We start from the raw sequence: 21,699 nt of genomic DNA, 5'->3' as shown, positions 1-21,699 counted from the left end.
CTAAGGAAAGAAACCACTGTCACTGCAAAATCAGGATGCATTTTTTTTTTTAAACCACAGCTGTTTTAAGATTACTTTTAAGCTTTAGTTATATAGAAAGGAGAATCTCTTTATATAAACGAGAGATGCATTGTCATCTTGAGAGAAATATGTATTCTACACACACCGAATACATATTACCAAGCATTTTTCTCTTTACATGACACAAATACATATTGATATCCATCTCTGTTCTCCTGGTAGAAACTACAAGCTTCCCCAAGGAAACTGAATGGCTTCATATTTTACCCCAGCTTTTCCTAGTAGAAAGGCTCCCACACCTTCCAGAGACGGGGGCCATTTGTCTGGAGAAGGCATAAAATTCATCTGCTCCCCCACCACAAAGACAGGAGGGGAGGAGAAGCCGCATCTGCTCCCCACCTGCTTCTCCTGTAAGAGTGCCCGCTGTAAGAAGCGGGCAGGGGCTTTGCCACACCATTCCCTCTTCTTAGCTCCAGGCCACTAGTAGCTGAGCACAGGGAAGGCTGCCCCCTGACTGCTTCCTAGCCTCAGCTGAATAGTAGGGATGGTAATTTAAAAGCCAGAGGGGCCAGGAGCCAGACTTGGAAAAGCCTCCCAAGCCTGGTTCCTAGCCTCTCTAGCTTCCCCTTGCTCCCTCTGCTCCGCCCACAACTCCCCGCCCCCCCCCCATGCTGCTCAGCTGACTGACACGGACAGTGATTTAGAAGCCACAGGGGCAGGGAGCCTAGCCTAATGCCCAGCTTACTTGTAGGAGTGGGGCAACGCAGGCTGCTGTGTCACTGCAGCAAGATGCTCCCACCAGCTTGGAACAGCATGGGGTGAACCAGGCTGCTATGCCTCTACTGCAAGGCTCCTGGAGAGTTGGCACTAGGGCCGAGTACTCCTGCCCTCCCCCCAACAAAACACCACCCCTTCCCTTAACTCCTCCAGATCGGCCCAGAGAAGTACAAGGAAATAGGCAGGAGAATGCCCCCCACCCCACTGCAAATCAGCTAAAGCCTCCCACGGCTGCCTACGAACAACTGCCATTTGACAGCCTGTCCCCTCCCCAGGAAAAAGAGAGGACAGGCTGTCAATTAAAGGGCTCCTTTAAGGGTGGTGGTAGTTGCCCCTGTCTGAAGAAATTCTCCAGCAGTGAAGCTGGCGGAATATCTGTACAATCCATTCCAAGGCCATTTTTCTATTGAAAGACATTCCTCCCAGCAGAAATGCACATTTTACACAGCCTAAATGAGGTACAGAACAAAGAGGGATAACCTCCATGCTGAATGTACTCATGCCAACTGAAGAGTTCTTCTACCCATTTGGCTCACAGAGGTAAAACTGTAGCAAAGCTGGCAGACTCATATTATGGCAGGGAATGGAAAATAATGGACAAGATCCCATCCTTACCAATCTAAAAAGGGAAGATGGCCAAGAGGAAAGAAACAGGAAAGAATAGTCTTGAGACCTAAAAAGCTTCGGAAAAATCCAGAAAACTTTCAGCATGGTGGGGACACATGAAACAGAAATAAATTTTGTGGTAGTATCTGTAATATTTGCATGAATCTTATTCTCTCTCTCAGCAAAGAAAGTGTGTGTGCTTATAAATTCTTTAGAGAGTTTGACTGATGGTTATTCATACAGTTGCCCAAAGAGGAACAAAATAAACCAGAGGGTTATCTTGGTGGAACTCTGGGAGATTGCAGCAATTACAGGAGAGGCTTGGAAGAACTGGCATTAGTGGGTCTATGCAACAAGGGCCACAGAGGTTTTCTACTGCCCAGAAGGATGTCAAACGTGGGCTGTCCTTGAAACTGGCACATGCCAAGAGGCCTAATGCCAAAGACAGTGCCTAAATCTCATCCACCACTGAGAAAGCCAAGTGAACCCGAGACCCACAATCTGTGATCAGTACAGCTGTCTGATAAGCATCCAACATCAAGACTGTAAGAAATGTAGTTTAAAAGTACTTCATTGTGAAGACATAAGTCAATATTTGTTCCCTATCAACCGCTCAAATTCCGAAATTTAAACAACTGAATCAAAATAAGGAACCAGAGAGGCAGCAAACACCCATGCAAAGGCTTCAAAGAAGTGATGAAAGCAAACACAATCTCTGCAAGTTAACACTTGACAAGGGGATGAAAGGAAATAAGGGATTTTACCAACACCAGGGGAACTCTAGGAAATGAGGTCTATTAATAATGAGGGTGAAATTAGTGACTCAACAGATATGGAACTTCTTAAAATATATATACCCTTAGTACAGTTTTAACTAGCAGGCACATTCTCATAAAACTCAGAACTTAAAACCCGTATAAAATTATCAGATGCAGGTAAGCATGTTGCAGATTCCATAGGCTGAACTAACTGCATATGCAAGAGAGCACTTCACATTTGTCCATACTCTCTGGAAAATGAAATAAGGATGCTGGAATGTGTTAGGGAGGTTTGTCCGTTCTTTGGACAGGTGCTGGAAGCTGTGGTTCTTCTAAGTAGAACAAAACAACTCCATGCAACACCCATTTTTCCCTTCAAGGTTTCAGATCTTCACCAAAATCAAACAGTCCCTTCTATTGCCTAGAACAGTCCCTAAAGGTTTATAAATTAATTAGCTATAACTTACAGATAAACAAAGAAAAGGCCATCAGGCTGAGTCTTGGGCCTCACAAGCTCAGCCAATGAAACTACACAAGTAAGCTGCTGATGCATGTTCTACCACACGACTTTTAGCTATCTGACTTTATAAAAATACTTATATACTTCTGTGGATTTGTATCTGCAGTTCAACTGCAGCCATGCAAAAGGGGATACAAAAAGTCAGGCCCCAGGTATATTCCATATCTGCCCAAAAGGCATCTTGGCCTCAGAGGCCCCAAAAGGTACTTCAGTTAAGATAGTAAACAGCTATTCAAAGATTTCTGATTTCCAAAACTCACATACTAGCAAATAGGGTCTGACAAACTATTGGGGTCATTTTAACTATTACAACTATCACATTACTGGAATGTAAGACATGATGGAAATATTTTTTTTTTCCAAAGCAATACCTTTAAGCATACCTGAGAACCAGAACTACTCTTTGGGAGTCTTAATCTAGTATTAAGTGCAGAAAGACTATTCAAGATACTAATGGATCCCATTCTACTCTTTGTCATTAAGTCAATTCATATGCAATACTCTTTAGGAGAAGTAGAAGAGAGTCAAATAGCTTCTTATTTCTGACCACATTTCATTTCAGAATGACAGATAAATTCTCATAAACGAGGGGCAGAAGTTACACAAACTGGCTTAAGTGATCAAAAACTGGTTTAAACCCGTTACAGAACATAAGTTCAGTGCACAAAAACCAGTTTCAGAATGGCCAACGCTGGGTTAAGATAAACCTGGTTGAATGTAGTGTCAGACATAACTGATTTGAGTCAAACTGATTTATGGAACTTCTGTCACAGACCCCTCCCTGGTTTAAGTTAAACCAGAGTCTTCCATGCTTTTCAGCCCTGGGCTAGGCTGTGCTGTCTGCTCCAGAAAGCAGAGTTGGCCCCACCCCTCTGCTCCCCAGCCGTAGTAGGGGCAGGGGTGTAGCCAGACACCAGCCAGCATGGTCCCCTAAGGGGAAAGGGCAGGGAGGGGGTTTATTCCCCCTCCCTCCCATCTCCCCCTGGGGGAATACAGCCGGGTCTGCCTGGCTGGGACAATGCAGCCCCTGTTGGGATCCAACCCCCTCCCCACTCCAGCAGCAGGTGCAGGCATGTGGCCAGACTATGGCTAGCATGGTCCCATCATATGCCAGCCTCACCCAGGGCTGGGGCTGGAAGACTGAGCCAGACCAGCCTGCAGGCACTGCTGAAGGTGGGTGCGGAGGGCCAGACCAGTCTGGGATGCAGGGGCAGGACCCTTCCCAGCTGTCTGCAGCTTGGGCTGAAGCCATGGGAGCTGTGCACCCAGAATTGCTCCTGGCTCCCTACGCACTGGCCAGGCCAGACTGGCATGGAGCCACAGCCAACTGGGAAGGACCCTGCCACCAAAGTCCAAGCCAACCCCCCTCCACGCCTGCCCTGAGCAGTGCCCAGGCACAGGCAAGGTAGGGGGATAGCAGGACCAGCCTGGGCCAGCCTGTGGGGGTTGACAAGAGCAGACTGGAGACACCTTTTCTCTTTTTCTAAGAGCATGCTCTTTGAGGGATGAAATTGCCATGTCATGCCCAAGCCCAAAGTCTTCAGACCCCCAAAGGCTTTCTCTGGTCTTCCCACTTAAACTTTTCAGCCCTAAGTGGTCATACTCACCAGCATAACTCATTAGACTGAAAGCCTCAAACTCCTTCCCTGACTGAACCCTGACAAGGTGCTAGCTTCAATATGGACTGAGCAGCTAATCAACAAATTTGAGCACACTGAAGGAACTGACATGGAGAAGTATTCATTTAGTTGCAGGAACAAGAACTATATTGCAGTTCTGAATAGAAGACTGATTAAGACTGACCATTATTCTGATTCAGCATTATAATTATTTATCCAAGCCTCACCCCCTCTCTGGTAGTTATCATTTGTATTGTTCGGTGCCACAGGATGGAATCTATAATTCTCCACAAAACGTTTGTTCAGAGACTGGAGAAAGGGTTCCATCATCTACAAATGTTTGAATTACAGAGAGTTCAACACCATAAATAATTAACATAGAAGTCAGTAACTACTATTTCAATACATAGGTTAGACTACTGCCTTTAGTGCTGGTGGGAGTGAGGGAGGAGGAGGGTATATTTCAATCTTTCCCAACCCAATTCAGTTCAATAATCTGACAACTCCAGCTCTGAGCTGGTCAAGCACATCTTATTCTGTGATCTTAGCACTTGTAAAAGATAGGGTTAAAGAGAAAATTGGTTAGGATGTCAAAACAGAAGTCACAGTAAGTTTGACTTGCAAGTTATTCCCCTTCATTTTTGTCCCACATGCTAGATGGAAATTCAATTGCATGGGACATTAAACTGGGTGCAAGAGCAAACAATTTAAATGCTATAGGACTGTCCTATTCCATGGCTTGGATGTAACGATTAAACAGGTCTTTTTCTCTTCCATCTTGTGTTATTTCCAATGACACTGACTAAGCAGATTATCTAAATGCACACACTAAGTGACAATACAGGGAAAGATTTAAACACTGACATTTAAAACAGGCTTCATTACTATTCAGAGTTGAAACCTCATTGGGGAAATTGCAGCAATTCACACCTTAGACTACTGTTTTGGCTGTCTGCAGATGCAAATATGGCATCACATTTCTTTATAATCATGAAATCTAGGATGTTACTCTTCCATAAAAGTGTGGGGGGGGGGGGGATGCAACTCCTTAACATTCTAAATCTCACTTAAATAAAAGTTAAAATCAAAGTCTAAAAGACAAACCAATTCAATGTTCTTCAATACCTTAAGTACACCCAGGAGCAACACAACTAGTGCAAAACAAAACATGGTACAAGACTTAAAACTAGGCCTCGTACAGACATTTAGGCTCTCCTGGGAGACTGACTGCTCTCTCAAGAGAAACCACAGATGTTCAGGCTTTTTCTCCTGGAGTAGAATTAGCTGCTTCAGGAAGAAAAATAGAATGACCAAGGTTAAATTACCCTCAGGAGTAACTCCTGGGAGAGCATATATCTGTACATGCTGTGATTTCTCTCAGAAGAAAGCATAATTTTCCAGCATTCCCCTCTCTTCCCACCCTGGAACACTGTGATACTTGTGAGAGTTTACTGTTCCAGTAGAGAACAGAATACACCCCCTTCACAATCCTTATATTATGGTGCAGGGGAACACAGGTTGACAATAGGCAGACTGGGTTAGCCAATCAGGGAAGCCCTATGCACTGCTGCCATCTGTCACTAAGCAGACTAAGGGAGCCTGTAGAGCACACAAAGATGTGTGCATGGTGGACCCGACCCCCACCCTTCCAACTGCAGCATCAGCAATGCCAACTCTACGCTATTAAGGGTCTCAACATTCAACTCTCTATTCATGCAGCTCTGGGTAAGTTTTTCCTACTAGGAGAATAAATTTGGAAAAATTATCCCAGATTGCTTGAATGTGTATATGCAACCTAAGCAGAACTCCTTTTTTCAAATATTCAGCAATACTATTTTTCCCTTTGTATTTTACTTAATGGTGGATTTTAAGATATACTACCAGTAGCCACTCTTTACTGGCATGAATGGGATGAAGACTTAGATCCCAAATCTAGGGCTTTCCCTACTACCCCTGGTATTCCTTACTTCTTAAATAAAGTGGATTCTGTTAGAGAATTTAAGTTTTAACTCTAGCTATTTAAGTTATAAAAACAGAAGGGGGAAAGCCTCCTCAACTCCAGGGTGTACCATGCCAGACTTGTCAGAGATTTAGATTACATTAAAGCATAAACATTTGGCTCTAGACAGGGCCCAAAGAAAACGGAGATTCTAAAGCAATGGAAGTCTTAGGCCTAAGTTTATTTATTAAATGAAATGAAATGAATAAATAAATAGAGTTAGAGTTAAATAGGAATGCAGCTTTAACCATTATAAATCGACCAAAAAGCGTATTGTTTGGGCACTAGATTAACATATGTATACTTCTAGTGTTCTATCTATTTTTTTACATTTAAAATTGCAAGCAATCTATGGAGCCAGTTTAAGGTCAAATACTCTTATCTGAGTACTCTAAATCCCCATCATTCAATTCTATTTATTACAGGCCAACCTTATACTTTGACTACATCTGAGTGAAATGGGCCTTTATTTTGAAATGGTGGATTCTAAGAAGATACACTGCCAGTAATCACTTAGTTACTTAGCAATAAAATATGCAAATAAAATATTCAGTGTTATTACTAAGAGCTTTTAAGGAAGCCATAATGTCGACATTGCCTCCAGTATCAGAATTTCAGCTGACTAATTGCCTCATACACTTGATTTACTAAGCTACTAAAACTACTAATTGACACATCTTAGTGGTTTTTTTTTGTTTTTGATTTTAATTAATTTAATATTTTAGGTATCTTTTCAGATCATCATACCAGAATAACCAGAAATGCAACATCTTATTGCCACATTTTTTAGAGCCAGGAGGGGGATAAAGGGGACTTTTTAAAAGGATAAAGTCTGTTTTTATAAAGTGGGAAAAAGTAAGCATTTTAGAAATTTAGGGATCCCCTTCCCCTGCTCCACCAAAAAAGGTGTCACGCATTGCTAAATCAATATTAACAATCTCAAAAAAGCACAGTACTAAAAATGATCACACAAAAGAGTTACTCTGTCCCTACAGAATCTAGTACTCATAACAATGTCTCCATAATTGCATGTATTGGGCAAAAGGTGACTTAGCACATCAAAAGGAATCCTTCAGTACTCTGCAAGTGGCAATACAAGTAAACACAAAATAATATAAAATGCAATCTTTTGGGAAGTAAATGAGGCTATTTATGTACACACCTATGTGAGCTCATACAAAACAATGAAGCACGTTTATTACAATTAGCACAGTGTGAGGTTATTTAGTTGTGAAATACTACTACACAGCTTGCTTAAACACCAAACATGTTTCCCCCACCCTCAAAATAATGGACTGAAAACCATTCAGCCATTTTTCAACAGGAGGAAATTGGAAAACACATACTTTTTCCAACTGAAAACACAGGCTGAACTTTTGTGTTGAAAGTTTTGGCAAGGTTTTGTTTGAAAGCCACCTATTATGGAAAAGCAGTTTGTCTTATGCCTGAGAAACCTGCTTCATTCTGACGGTTATTAAGCAATTTTCCAATGTGAACAAATAGTCTCTCTCTCTGCTCCCCACCATACAGTAGGATCTTTAATACTACATGTACAAAAACATCATTACACACATCTCACGATTTACTCTTGACAAGTCAAGAATACTGCACAAAGCATAGAAAGAAATGCAAGAACAAATGCCAGCTTGGCTTAGGACAAAGGTGTCAAAGATCTAACCTATAGGCCAGATCCAGCCTGTGAAGCCCCATCATCTGGCCCACAATTATACCCCAGAGTTGACCCACACTCCGTACATGGTGTGCCAAACAGGCCTCTTGTGGGCAAGGCTCCATATGTGCATCACATCACCCACGTGGCCAGTCCAGGAACTGCACTATAAGATCACTAAGTGTCCATGGGTGGCTGATCTACAAGGCATATCCACACAATGCTGCTCCAGTTGGTCCAGGACCAATGCTGCCCATGGAGCCTACCCCAGTCAGTCCTGGGCAAGCACTGTGTGCAATGCAAGTGACAGACTACCATAGTAGGTACTACATGTCCTGGATCCAGCATACAGGGGAGGAGTGGGGAAACCCATGGTCTTGATCTGGCCCCACACCACTAATCCAGTCCATGGAACCAGATGAGTTTCTCACCCCAGCTGGGTACAATATGCAATTTGTCTAGCCTCTATTCCCTCAAAAACAATTTTTGTGAATCTTTTATCAGCCTTTCATGAGATGGACATGTGCTCCAGACCCAACACATGGATAAAGGACCTTAGTAGAAGACAGTAGGGCTGCACGAAGCTTCAGTTGCCAATTCGATTTGGAGGAGATCCGACCTGATTCGGCAGCCAAATCTCTGAATCCAAATTGAATTGGGAGATCAATAAAAAGGTCCAAACAATTTGAAGCCTCCAAATCAATTCAGAAAAGCGTTGAAGGAGATTGGACAGGGGATGGGGCCTGTTCAATTTGGAGATTTGGTGGATTTGGAGGCAACCAAATCTCCGAATCAGATTTGGCCAAATCAATTCAGGACAGTGATTCGAATCACCGAATCAAATCACTGTCCCCTGAATCGGAATCCAAAGCGAATACTAACCACTTTACACAGGGCTAGAAAACAACCCTTTGTAATACACCCATGTTTGCAGTAGGCCTATTTCAATCATCAACTAGACCAGGGGAAGCCAACTCCAAAACTGGGCTGGGTCTAGCCTTTGGCACTAAGTCATCTGGTCTACAGGGCTCCCTGCAGCTTCAAAAGATTGTCAACAAAAGAGTGATGGCCCAGCCCTGAGTCCTGCACCTAGATGAGGCAGACAGGGCCCAATCCCAGCACATGGGTTTAGGGCTGGCAACAGGCCCTAATGAATAATTCCGTTCTGTGAAGCCCAAGCCCAGCATACAGGGCTAGGCAGGGGCAACATAGGCCTGACTGCAACACAGAGACATGGTAGGGCCCAGGTCTGGGCAAGAGGTTCTGGGAATGGCAGAGACAGGGTCAGTGGGCTTTGTTCCAGGTGGGGGCCGTGTCCAATGGCCCCAGCCCCTCCTGTACCAAATACATAGACCCCTCCCCTTTTTCACTGACAGACTGGCCTTTCAGGGGAAAGAGGGGTGCAGGGGGCTGGTGCTGGCAGGTCAGTTCCTCCAGCCTGCTCTGGGTTGGGGGAGGGAGGGGAAGGGGCAATTGTGGGAGGAGGGATGGGAAGCCCAGGACTATGCAGATGGGCTGGACTTTCCCAGACCCAAAGCTGATGGGGATAGGGGTTTACTCCCTATTTGACCTCAGAATAGTAGAGTTCAGACAAATCACAGACTCCCTCTGGAAGCGTGGGGAGAAGCAAGCAGAGCATGAACACTGGGATGCTAGAGGGCAGAGGCTTCTGTGAGAGACGAAAGTGTATGAGCATTCATTATTCTGTAGAAATTTTAAATCGGAAGCTACTTCCATCTTATCCGAGGTGATAGTTTCTACCAGACTAAAAATGGTAGAAACATCTGTCTGAATGCTTGTACACTTATGGAAATGCAATTCTACCAGTAGAAGCCCATGGTGGAAATAATATTTGTATGCACCCTTAGCTACCTACCTAATCACATAAAAATATTGATATTATTTGGATTATTCTTAATAAACCTGGTTTATTTAAGATAGGATCCAACTACAATTGGCACCTAATTCAAAAAAAATACAATACTGGCTGAATATTCCAAGATGAGATGAATGATTAAGGCAGAAAGAAGCAGAATGGATTAGTCTAGACACTCAAAAACAGGGGGATAACCTAATGACCAAAAAAAGGACAATGCTCCTCATGAATAATAGACTATAAGGTCCCAGGAAAAAAAAAAAAAAACCAACAAAAACAAAAAACCCTTACTACAGAAGATTCCAGTCTGAGATAACAATTTTTCTAATTTTTCACAATACATATTGAAAGATAGTGCACTGCTTAGATTATTGATAGTATTAACCTACTCCGCCTTTTTCAGCTTCAAACAAAAGGCACAGTAACTTAAGTTCTACTTTTATACAAAAACTCTTTTCCAGTAGTTAATTTAAACTTTTCTTTATGGAATTTTGTTATATGAATATTTCTTGTTAGAAACATTTCTTGTATTCAATTTTAACACAAAATAGCCATAAAGTTAGCTTGAGATTTTAACCTGCTTGATACTTAAAGAAAGGGTAAAGTGATTTAGTTTTAATTAAATATATCTGTAGCAACTTAATTCTAAAATCTTCAGGTTTTGCAACCCAATTTCTCATAAGAATATTACTAAAGCTCATCTGCATTGAATGCCAATCTTCCATTCCTCTAGGCTTTCTGAATCCATTATCTCTCCCTTGGGAATGAATACTTTACTATGACTGATGATGAGTAAGATATATAGGACAAACGATGCTCTTTTTATTTAAAAGACTAAGAGGAAATTCATTTTAGACTCCTTACTGCCGTGTTTCATTAAAATCTAGATACAGCTATTCTAAGACATTAGTCCTAAATTTCCACTTCATTTGATAAAAGTGATACATGAAATATTTTAAAGTAAATTAGAGTTTTTGGATTAACTGCTATAACTTTTAGCTATCATATTACATTACACAAGTATTTTTCTGACTTTAAAAATTTGAACTATTAACCTCTCCCACCCAAGAAGTATTCACATTAACTTTGTTATAACAAGTGTTGTTGTTTTTTTCAAATATATGTTTAAAATGTTCCCCTCCCCCACCCCCTCAATTCCTGCCACTTCCAAAAAAACTTTAAATCCATCAGTTCTGTAGTTAGGGGAACAAGTGTTGAACTAAATTATTTTTTAAATTTTTTTTAAAAAAATTATATACTGGACCCAAAAAAGAAAATCCTCGCCCAGATGTCTTGGAATTAGTGTTGGTGTCAGACAACACTACAATACATCAGAAGGTAAGCCAAATTTGTAATTCATCACTGAGTACTGGCATTATTCCAGTATGACGTGATACATTTAATTCCTGTATTAACATTCAAGTACTCTATTCCCTACTTCATCACAATCTATTCTGGTAGAAATGCAAGCTGTATTTGAATGAAAGATAGTTTGTCATCCATTAAATTGTTCTTACCGAATGGTACTATGAATGCAAAGAGAGTTAAGGTACCTCACATGCTTCTTGAAGTGTGAGGCCCAGAACTGGGTACAGTACTGAGGCTGAGGCCTTAATAGTGCTGAATAGAAGAGAAGAAGCACTTTCCTTGATTTGCGAGGGACACTCCTCTTGGTACAGTCAAGTCTGCTGTTGGCTTTTTTGTGCAACAAGTACGCACTATTGGCTCCTACTCAGTTTATGGTTTACTGTAACCCTCAGGGTCCTTCTCTGCAGTTCAGCAGGCTAGCCACTCCTTTAGTCTGTATTTGTGCATGCAAGTATTCCATCCCAGCTACAGGACTTCGTACCTGACCTTGCTGAATCACATCTGATGAACTGTAAACCATTTCTCCAATCTATTTGTGCCATTTTAGATCCTAGTCATGCTCTCCAGTGCATCTGCAATACCTGCCAACTTGGTGTCATCTGCCAGTTGGCTAAGCATGTGTTTGACTGCATCATCCAAATCATTAATGAAGCTTTGGCCTCTACCACATTACACATATTACACAAATTTAGATTGGCCACACATGCAAAGTAATCATCACTCAATTAACACTAGATAATCACGGAACAAAGAAAGATTCATAGATTCACAGAAGTAGGGTTGGAAGGGACCTTGTAGATCATCAAGTCCAACCCCCTACCCTGGGCAGGAGAGAAAACCAGGCTCAAATGACCCCACCCAGGTAGACATCAAGCCTCCTCTTAAAGACCCCAGGGTAGAAGCCTTCACCGCTTCCCTTGGAAGTTGGTTCCAGATCCTAGCCGCCCTGACTGTGAAGTAGTGCCTTCGGTATCTAGTCTAAACCTACTCTCTAACAATTTGTGGCCGTTATTCCTTGTTACCCCGGAGGGTGCTAGGGGGAACAGGATCTGTTCCAAACCCTGCTGGTCCCCCCTGGTGAGTTTATAGATAGCCACCAGGTCCCCCCACAGCCTTCTCTTGCGAAGGCTGAACAAGTTAAGGTCCCATAACCTCTTTTCGTAGAGTCTGCCGTGCTGCCCCCTGGCCATGCGGGTGGCCATCCTCTAGACCCTCTTAATGGTGCCCACATCCCTCCTGAAGTGTGGCACCCAGAACTAAACACAGTACTCCAGCTGCGGCCTGACCAGTGTCACATAGAGGGGGAGGATCACCTCCTTGGCCCTGCTTGAGATGCATCTGTGGACGCACGACAAGGTACAGTTAGCCCTACTGACAGTGACCTCACATTGTCGGCTCATGTTCATCTTGGAGTCAATAATGACTCCAAGATCTCTTTCTGCCACTGTGCTCTTGAGAAGGGAGTTTCCCAGCTTATAAGTGTGCTGCTGGTTCCTACTGCCCAAGTGCAGCACCCTGCACTTGTCAGTATTGAAACCCATCCTATTGTGTTAGCCCACCCCTGTAACCTGTCCAGGTCCTGCTGTAAACTGTCCTTCCCTACTAGCGTGCCCACCTCACCCCAAATCTTGGTATCATGAGCAAATTTAAACAGGCTGCTTTTTACCCCGTCATCCAAGTCACTAATAAAGAAGTTGAACAGTGCGGGCCCAAGGACCGAGCCCTGGGGGACTCCACTTCCCTCCAGGTCGAAAGAGATGCATCCACCACTACTCTCTGGGTACAACCCTTCAGACAATTTGCAATCCATCTGACTGTGTAAGCATCAGTGCCACAGTCACCTAGTTTTCTGATGAGAGTGGGATGGGAGACAGTGTCAAAGGCCTTGCTGAAGTCCAGAAAGACTGCATCCACTGCGACACCCGCGTCCAATGCTTTTGTGACCTGATCATAGAAGGCAATCAGACTGGTCTGACAGGACCTGCCCCTAATGAAACTGTGCTGGTTGCCCCTAAGCATCATCCCTGCTGCTGGCCCATCACAGATGTGTTCCTGGATGATCTTCTCAAAGTGTTTCCCCAGGATTGAAGTAAGACTAATGGGCCTATAGTTGCCCGGGTCCTCCCTCTTCCCTTTTTTGAAGGTGGGGACCACATTGGCTTTCTTCCAGTCATCTGGCAGCTGGCCAGAGCACCACGAGTGCTCATAAAGCCGTGCCAGGGGCCCCGCAATAACCCCTGCCAATTCCCTCAACACCCTGAGGTGGAGAGCATCCTGACCTGCTGATCTGAACACGTCCAGCCCCTCCAGAAGCTCAAAGAGGCCAGGATCAAAGCAATTATTTATCACTTACTATTAAAGTATCCATCCAAGTATAAAAAGAGCTAATGAGCTACAAAGTTAGTGCTTAAAAATATGTAACAACTTTATAGCTAGTTTCTATCAATCTTTAATTTAAACATGAGGCTCTTTTAAACAATGCTGGACACAAGACAGACCCCTGGGGAACTCCCCTTGATGTCTCGTCCCAACCCAACACTGAGCCATTGATGACACCTCACTGAGTATGATGATCCAACAAGTTATGTATCCACCTTACAGTATTTTCACCTAGTCTATTTCCCAAGCTTGTTAATGAAAATTTTGGGGTAGACTATGTCAAAAGCCTTGTGAAAGTCAAGCTAATCCCTAACCTGTTCTGCCATTGCTCTAGGTTTTGACCGTTTCCCTATCCTTTGTGCCTACTGCAGTCATCTGGTAGCAGCCCCTGTTAAGGAAGGCTGAAGTGAAAATGGCATTAAATAATTTCAGCTCTCTCTGCCTCATCCACAACTGAATAACCTTCCACATTCTGTATGACCTATTGTTGCTCTGGTCTTCCTCTTAGTTCTGACACCTGTACACAATCCTTTTTTAGTGCCTTCTATCCCTTGTCAGCTGCATTTCAAAGCAGGACTTGGACTTCCTAATTTTCTTCCCATTTGAGTGTGCAGGACTCTTAAATTCTTCCCCGGCATGATGACCAAGTTTCCACTTTTTATAGGATTCCTTTTAGAGTTTCAGCTGCTCGAAGAGATTGCTCTCTAGCCAGGTGAGGTCCTGTTGCACTTCCCATCTTTCCATTGCACTGGGATAGCTTGCTCCTGTGCCCTTAAGAGGGCCTCCTCAGAAGTATAGCCAGCTGTCCTTGACTCCCTTGCTCCTCAGATTTGCCTCCCACGTGATCCTGCCTACCAACTCCTTGAGTTTAATAAAGTTTGCTTTTCTGAAGTCCAGTGTCCATATTCCACTGCTCTCCTTCCTTCCTCCCCTTAAGATCTTTAGCTTTATCATTTCATGGTCACTGTCACCCTACATACCTTCTAGCTTCACCTTTTCAAGCAATCTGTCCCTATTTGTGAGCAGCGAGTCGAGAAAAGCTTCTCTCCTAGTTGACCTCTCTACCATCTCTAGATGTTACAAGCTATTAACAGTGAGCAAGCTCTAAAACATATTAAAGCTATTAACCTCAAAATACTGCTGGTTACAAAAGTACCCCACAAGCAATTTTACAAGTTCCCCTTCCCAGCCTTAATATTTCTATGCTAAAGCTAATATTTTGAAATCCTATCTAGAATTTTCGATATTACTCCAACACCACAGAGTACTTCTAGTCATTAAACCCCAACGCTACTCAATTTGAAAGCAGGTCTCCAAAATAAAGTTATAGCAGTCCCACTGTAAAAGAGTACATGCATCTAAACAAGGAATCTATGATTTTAAGTGGAAAGGGTTTTTCCCAACCTTTAAGAAATGTTTGTGTTTTGTGCAAACCAAGGGCCTTGTTACATAGTCATGTTGGACAGCTCCTGGAGCTTTTAACACCTGGGCTGTCCGTACATTAACACCTGAAACTACTCTAAAGCACTCATTAGGCAGCTCAAAGTTACCCCGCTCCATGGCACAATTATCCCTGATCCACGTTACCCAGCTCATCTTCACACTAAGGTGTAGCTACTCTACACCTTACTATAAACACCCCACTTGCTCCCCATCCCCCGGTGGCATGGATTAAGCCACAGCTCCTTTGCCACCTCCCACTGGCTTGTGGCTGCCCACACTGTGTCCTGCGGGGAGCAGCCAGAGAACGGTTAACCTGCCTGCCCAGCCACCACCACTCCTGCCTGGATGGGCTCAGCCAAAAGAGCAGCAGTCCAGCAGGCAGTGGCAGCAGCAGTGGTCAGATAGGCAGACTAACCCTTCCCTGCCTACTCCCCTGAGAAAGACAGTATAGGCAGCCACAAGTAAGGGGAGGAGCATGACGGAAACCCCAAGGGGAAGAAGGGGAGACCAGAATGGGAGGAGAAATTCTTAGCTTTCAGTACTCCAGACCCCTGCTGACCTGAACATGTGACCGCTCCAAACTTGAGCTAGCACTAACATTGATCAACATCTGTGCAGCTCACAGTGAAAGGTATAACAAGGCCCTCTCACTCTGTACAATAATATCTACAGAAATCAAACATAAATTTTCTGTGTCCAGCTATTTAATGTTTTTGTAAGCGGTTGCAGAGAGTCATAATTCTGACCCCTAAAATGAAGTGCAACTACAGCTGTATGGATGTGTGGTTTTATGTTTCTGTCACTGTTATATGCTGACCTTGAGCCATAAAATGTGCTATCAAAGTTCTTCCACACTTTACCAAGAAATATATTATTTGAATTAAAAAAAAAAAAAATCTGGGTCCAAAAGAATCAAGGAGTGATATAATATCTCCCCCTATTGCATTATGTTACTAGTTACTCTGTAAAGGAACTTAATTATGAACTGTTAGAACAAAGCTAGTACAATATGCACCTTAATTTGGTATTTTTAAAATGTACTCTCTTAATTCATGTCCAGGGTCATTTTTTCTGCAACACACAATACTATTTGGAACATGCATCTGCCATTGAAATATTGCACTCAGAGAAGAAGAAAAAAAAAATATATATATATATATATATTTCTCAGAACTGAAGTAAAGGTGAATTGTTGATTAAACAGCATTTATACCAACTGCTTCATAAATCTGAAGTGTGTTTAATATTTTTTTCTATGACTGAGGGACACTTGAGTTTTCATGTATGTAAGCAGACTACAAATTACCAAAATGTTTTCAATAGGTATAAACAAACTGACAAAAGGCCCAGCATTCGTAGATTATGGCTGAAATTCCCGTCTAGCATAAGTCAATGGCAAAATTCCCTAGGTCTTTAACCATTTAATATACCCTATAGCATGCCAACAGTAAAACATGGAACTTGAGAGCACTGCCAACACCATGACTGGGAAGTTGTTAGTTAATACCACAGACCATGGTTAAAGAAGAAGTTAGAGGAAGGCAAAAATATCCTAGTCTTTTCCCTTAGGTTAGATTAGCAAAATTAGCCCTATTGGTAATGGTATGAACACAAGCAGAGGAACAAGACCCTTTAGAAGGAACTTCTAAGTTAAACTCCATCAGGTTCCAGCACAGCTGCCAAGTCCACACTTACCTCCCTTCCCCCCACCCCCAACCCCAAGGTAGCCCTCACCCTTTCCCCAACCTTAGCTGTAAGCCAGCATCCCAAGCAGGATTTCTCCTCAGTCGAGCCAAACTTCCTACTGTCTCTAGAAAAATATTGCAAAAGAAATTATTGTGCCTGCTGATCTCTTCTTCACTGTCCCTACAACCCCCTGATCATGTAGAATCACCTGTCATCATTGCTCCTTACTCCAGCTTTTAACGAAAAGACCTTGGACTCTTTCCTCTTCTTTGCCTCACATAATCAGACCATTCTTAAATCTGGTTATATCCTCCACACCTAAAGCTTACACTGAGTCCCTTACTGTCTCCAAACTGTTGTTCTCAAACCTCTGCTGGTAGTTGGTATATTTTTTTAAATTAAAAATAAACAAACTTGACATGCATACATGTATCAACTATTAAGATCATTCTCCTTGAGAGCAGAAGAGACTAAAAATGTTCCACTGTGCCATCCATATGCAACATCAAGTCAAATGCCATGTCCTCACTTTTAAAACCCTACATAATTCACCCCTCTCCTGCCTTATTTAGTTTCTCTTTGTAAGTTCCCATGGCCTAGCCTAGATCCCTAGTTCCGTTGGGATCTGGACAGTTCAGTGTTAAAGTATTTGCCCTGGAAGGCCTTCAGGGGGTTCTCACCTGCCATGTCTTTGATGGAAAAATAAGTTATCACTGGGAGGAGGATGTTACATTCCACCTTCCCTGGGGTCTTCCATAACCAGGCTTGTCCCGTTTCCCGATTTGAGGCTTCATCTCCCTTACATCCCAACTTACGCCAACCTTAAGATGTTGTCTTCTGCTCACCTCTAAGATGAGCTACGGTAATAATTTTTGTGTCTTGGTCTTTTGACCTGAAAGGAAAATAGGGTACAGACCTCACTTGCCCTGAGCTCCCGGCCATAGCAAGGACTGGCTTGTGTTCCTTGCTATTCCCAAGTTACCTTGTTGCCAGGGACATCCTTGCTTTTCTGTTATGTGGTTACTTTGGTCCAGACTCCTGGCTCTCTTTTCCCTTTTCAGGGTCCTTGTGCATCTAAATCACATTCAGAGGAGTCCAGGATTCACACCTCTTCAGGTGGATTCACACCTCTTCTTGGCCCTTGCAGGCTTCTCCATTGTCTGTGTCTCCTCCTGGGGCAGCCACTAGTCCTCTCTGGAGCTCCCTCCTCCTTGGGGCTCTTCTGGTCCCAGTGGAAGCCTCACTTCCAATGCCCTCAACTCCACTCCAAGCAGAGCTTTTACCTCTGCCCTAAGGGGCCGGGCAGCAAATCAGCGCTGGCATGTCACCATAGAACAGGTCCATGCCAAGGCTGGAGCTGACCCCGGCTCTTCCTGGACCTATTGTACCTTCTTTTTTTTCCCCCCTCTTTCTATGCGGCAGCATTTTTCTCCACCGCAGTTTTGCTTCCGCCAGACATCCAGTTTTCAGCCATGACCCACCGGCTCGGGAGCTCTTCCCTTTGGAGGTAAGTTTTCCTTCAGGGCATTGCCCCTTTCACACTCTTCCCAAAATCATCTCCATCAGGAAAGCAGCACATCACCCACCACACCAGATGTAATTTTAAAAATGCAGCTAGCAAAGCCATCTTCCATGATGATTAGTCTATTCTTATTTCCTTAACTATACCCATGTTGCCAAATACAGTTAAGAAACAGTTTTAATTCTTGAATTGCATCACACCTTATTCTGAGAGAACATGGCTAGAGGGTCATTCAAAGACAATGACAAAAGATTATCTTCATTATAAACACAACTACTGTCACCTCATTAGCTAATGAGACTAACATGCATTTGAAAATGAAACCTCCAAGCCCAAAGTAATACCTATCACAAGCTAGGAATATAAAATGTTCTGGTGGTTTATGTAGGTTCAGCCTATGAATGCTTCATGATATTGCAGCAAAGGTATTTGGTTAATGATTCTGATGCCATTACATGTAAACCTCAACTATTTTCTGTGTTATGATGATATCCAGCTCTGACTGGGGAACACAGTTTTAAGTAGGAATGCAATTTTCATATAATATTCTATTGATAGTATGTTCATGATTATGGAACATTTAAAATGACTTCACTCTAACCAAGACTAGACATTTGTAATTAGCATTTAAAATCAGGTTTTCTTCCACCACTGCCCTCCCAGCCTATTATTTGCAACTGCTTTGGAGAGGAAATCAGGGAATTAACATTTATTTGTTTCAAGTCTGAAAAACATGCCAGCATGCTTTAATTTTTTTTTACATTTTAATGGTATTAAAGTGTTCACTTCTTCACTATAAAAGTAAATCTCAATACTATTTTTTTAAAGTTTTATTGGATACCCTAGTGTAAATTAACTGACAAGTGAATGTTACAAGTCTTTAACTCTATATGGATCCATGGTATGTTAGCTTGTTTTTTATTTGTTTGTAAGCACAAGCTCAAGGGTCCTTGGTTCAATTTCTCAAGTGTCAGACAACACACAGCCATCACAATAGCAACCTGGGTCATGCAACTTTAATAACAATGACAACTGTTCTGCCTTTAAAAAGCATTCTGGGAAGTAAAAAAATGAGGCAATTTTAGAATACTTACTGAAGTCACCGGTGAGAAACACTGCTTCTGCCCCTGGTGCCCATTCTTTACAATAAATTCCACCATCCACAAACAGGTTGACTCCAAAAGTTTTGTAACTTTTTGAAAACTTATCAAGGCCACCCTCATTTTCCTCAATGTTCTTCAAGTGTCGATAAAACAAAGCGTACCTAAAAGAAAGATTAAGAGATTTAGCAAACCATCTTATTTAGATCAGTCAGTCAGACCTACACCTGGCAGGACCTTTCTTTACTGCATGCTCAAGTTAATTTTCAGTGAGGTGGGTCATTTTTATACCACCTTAGCCATATTTTCCTTTGTTTATGGCAAGCAAACAAAACAAAATCCCAGAGAAGTTTACATGTATAAAGTGCATATCTTGCTAATGCTGCAATTCAGTGTAAAGTTATAAAAATGCCTGCCTCGCATACCTCTACGTTTCCTTTACTTTACAGAAAGAGTTTGTGCTTTAGTCCCCTACACTGAAACTTGTGATCGACAGCCCAGAAGCCATAGGGTTATTAAATAATAAAAGGAGAACTTCACACTTTAAACAGCTTAGCAATTTTCTTCATGTGGCCTATAACCAATAAAAATAGGATTATAGGGAGAAATCCTATAGATTTGAAAATATCTACTGCAGCAAATACTGTAAATATAGTAGGATCTTAATAATTAATCTCTGCTTTCCAGATGTCATGCCAGGGACAGTGGTAGACATAAGCAAAAGCACATTCAGCATATAGATTTTTAATGCTAGAAATATTTGAGAACTTCTGGAAAAAAACAACACTAGGCAGTTGCAACTTGCTTTAATAGTTTCTGCCAACCTTATCAGCTTGCTCTCCCACTTAGTCCCAATATAGCTAGAAATGCCAAGAAATCTGTCAGGGCTGTAGAACTGGGGTAAAAATAGCAGCCTATGGGGCTTGCTTGCCTGGCCACCATCCCCTTGCCTAGTGCTGAATACAGAGCCTTCAGTCAGCATTAACAAGCTAAAAAGTAGCAGGAAAAAAAAAAAATACCAGGGCAGGTGGGAAGGTGGTCAGTAGCAGCATCCCACCCCCAGCCCCCTCAGGTTCTAGAGCCATGGAAATTCAGCAGCTCTGGCAGCCACGCCAACAAGGTATCTGCAGCTCACAAGCAGCCCTGGGATCCAGATCTGGCCCACGGAGCCAATTGAATTGACTGCCCCTGCTCCAAGATATCATTATATTGAAAATTATTAGAAAAATCCTGCCCTCTTTACTTTCCATTGACCCATCGATTTCAAGAGGCAAGGTACTAAGTAAAACAGAAAGACTGGCTGTTCAACTTGTTTAGATCAGGGGTTGGCAACCTATGGCCCATGGGCCAGACCAAACAACAGCCCAGGGTATACAGGAGATAAATGGCATGACACAGCCATGTTCTGCCCAGTCTTCTCCACAGCATTCCCCCTCCACAGCACTCTTTGCTGCTGTCTCATACCTGCACTTAACCTCACTGCAAAGGGTCTAGGCATCAACAAGAGGACTCAGCACATGTGTCTTGGCACTCTAGAAGACAGATTTGCAGAATGTAACGGTGCAAGCTCTGGCCCTCAGTAGCAAAGACTGCCAATAGATGGTTTAAGCAGTTATAACCCACTGGGTGCACATACTTTCTTTTGGAGGTACTAAAGCACAGCTGTTATGTCTCAGCTCTGTGTTCTCGGGCAACCCTGGCACAGGATGCAGTCTGTCTGACTCGCCCCCCCCCCTCCTCTACATAAAAGAAACTGATTAAGATGCAGTGAGAGACACACCTAAGACCCTCAAGATAAGGCTGAGAAGTGAAACAACTGCCCTAGGTCTCATTTGCATCCGAGATGGAACCAGATGACCATTCATTTACATGAGAGATGGAAAACAGAAAGCCTGAAGCAGAGACTGCAGTGAATTCTGGGACCAGAGAAGCAGGGGAGCACTGCATGATGGGGAATCTGTGCTCCAAATGTTAATCAACCCATGTTCACACACATCCAGCTCAGCATTTATCAGACCAGTTCTAATCTGGATTTACTAAGGACTCCCCCCCCCCCCACACACACACACACCTCTAAGTTTAATAGGCATCTCAGGCCATACATTCCCCGGTCCCACTATGGGAGGCCTATTTAAACTTGATCGACTAAAGCTCAGTTGCCGGGTTAGGGAATGCTGAGGCAAGAGACCGAGTCTGAGGGGGTACGGGCAACATTTGAACAATGGTTAAGGGTTCATCACAGCGTCCAGCCTGTTGGAGCCCTAATCACAGGTGTTGTCATACTTTTCCGACACGACTGGTGGGAGTCCTCTCCACAAAAGGTTATGAGCACCCCAATAATTATCTTAAGTCTGTT

General features: G+C 42.9%; 1 protein-coding gene across 3 annotated transcripts in view; it reads right to left on the bottom strand.

Annotated features, from left to right (window-relative positions):
• GBE1 (1,4-alpha-glucan branching enzyme 1) overlaps window positions 1-21,699 on the bottom strand; it is a 341,386-nt gene that overhangs the window by 229,427 nt on the left and 90,260 nt on the right. For all 3 annotated transcript variants that reach the window (XM_059720624.1, XM_059720625.1, XM_059720626.1), the window contains one exon: window positions 19,338-19,507. In XM_059720624.1, the coding sequence (XP_059576607.1) occupies window positions 19,338-19,507 (170 nt within the window). The remainder of the gene's footprint in view (window positions 1-19,337; window positions 19,508-21,699) is intronic.

Source organism: Alligator mississippiensis, chromosome 1 (genome assembly GCF_030867095.1).
Source record: "Alligator mississippiensis isolate rAllMis1 chromosome 1, rAllMis1, whole genome shotgun sequence".
Classification (NCBI taxonomy): domain Eukaryota; kingdom Metazoa; phylum Chordata; order Crocodylia; family Alligatoridae; genus Alligator; species Alligator mississippiensis.
This window is presented reverse-complemented; position numbering and strand designations above follow the sequence as displayed.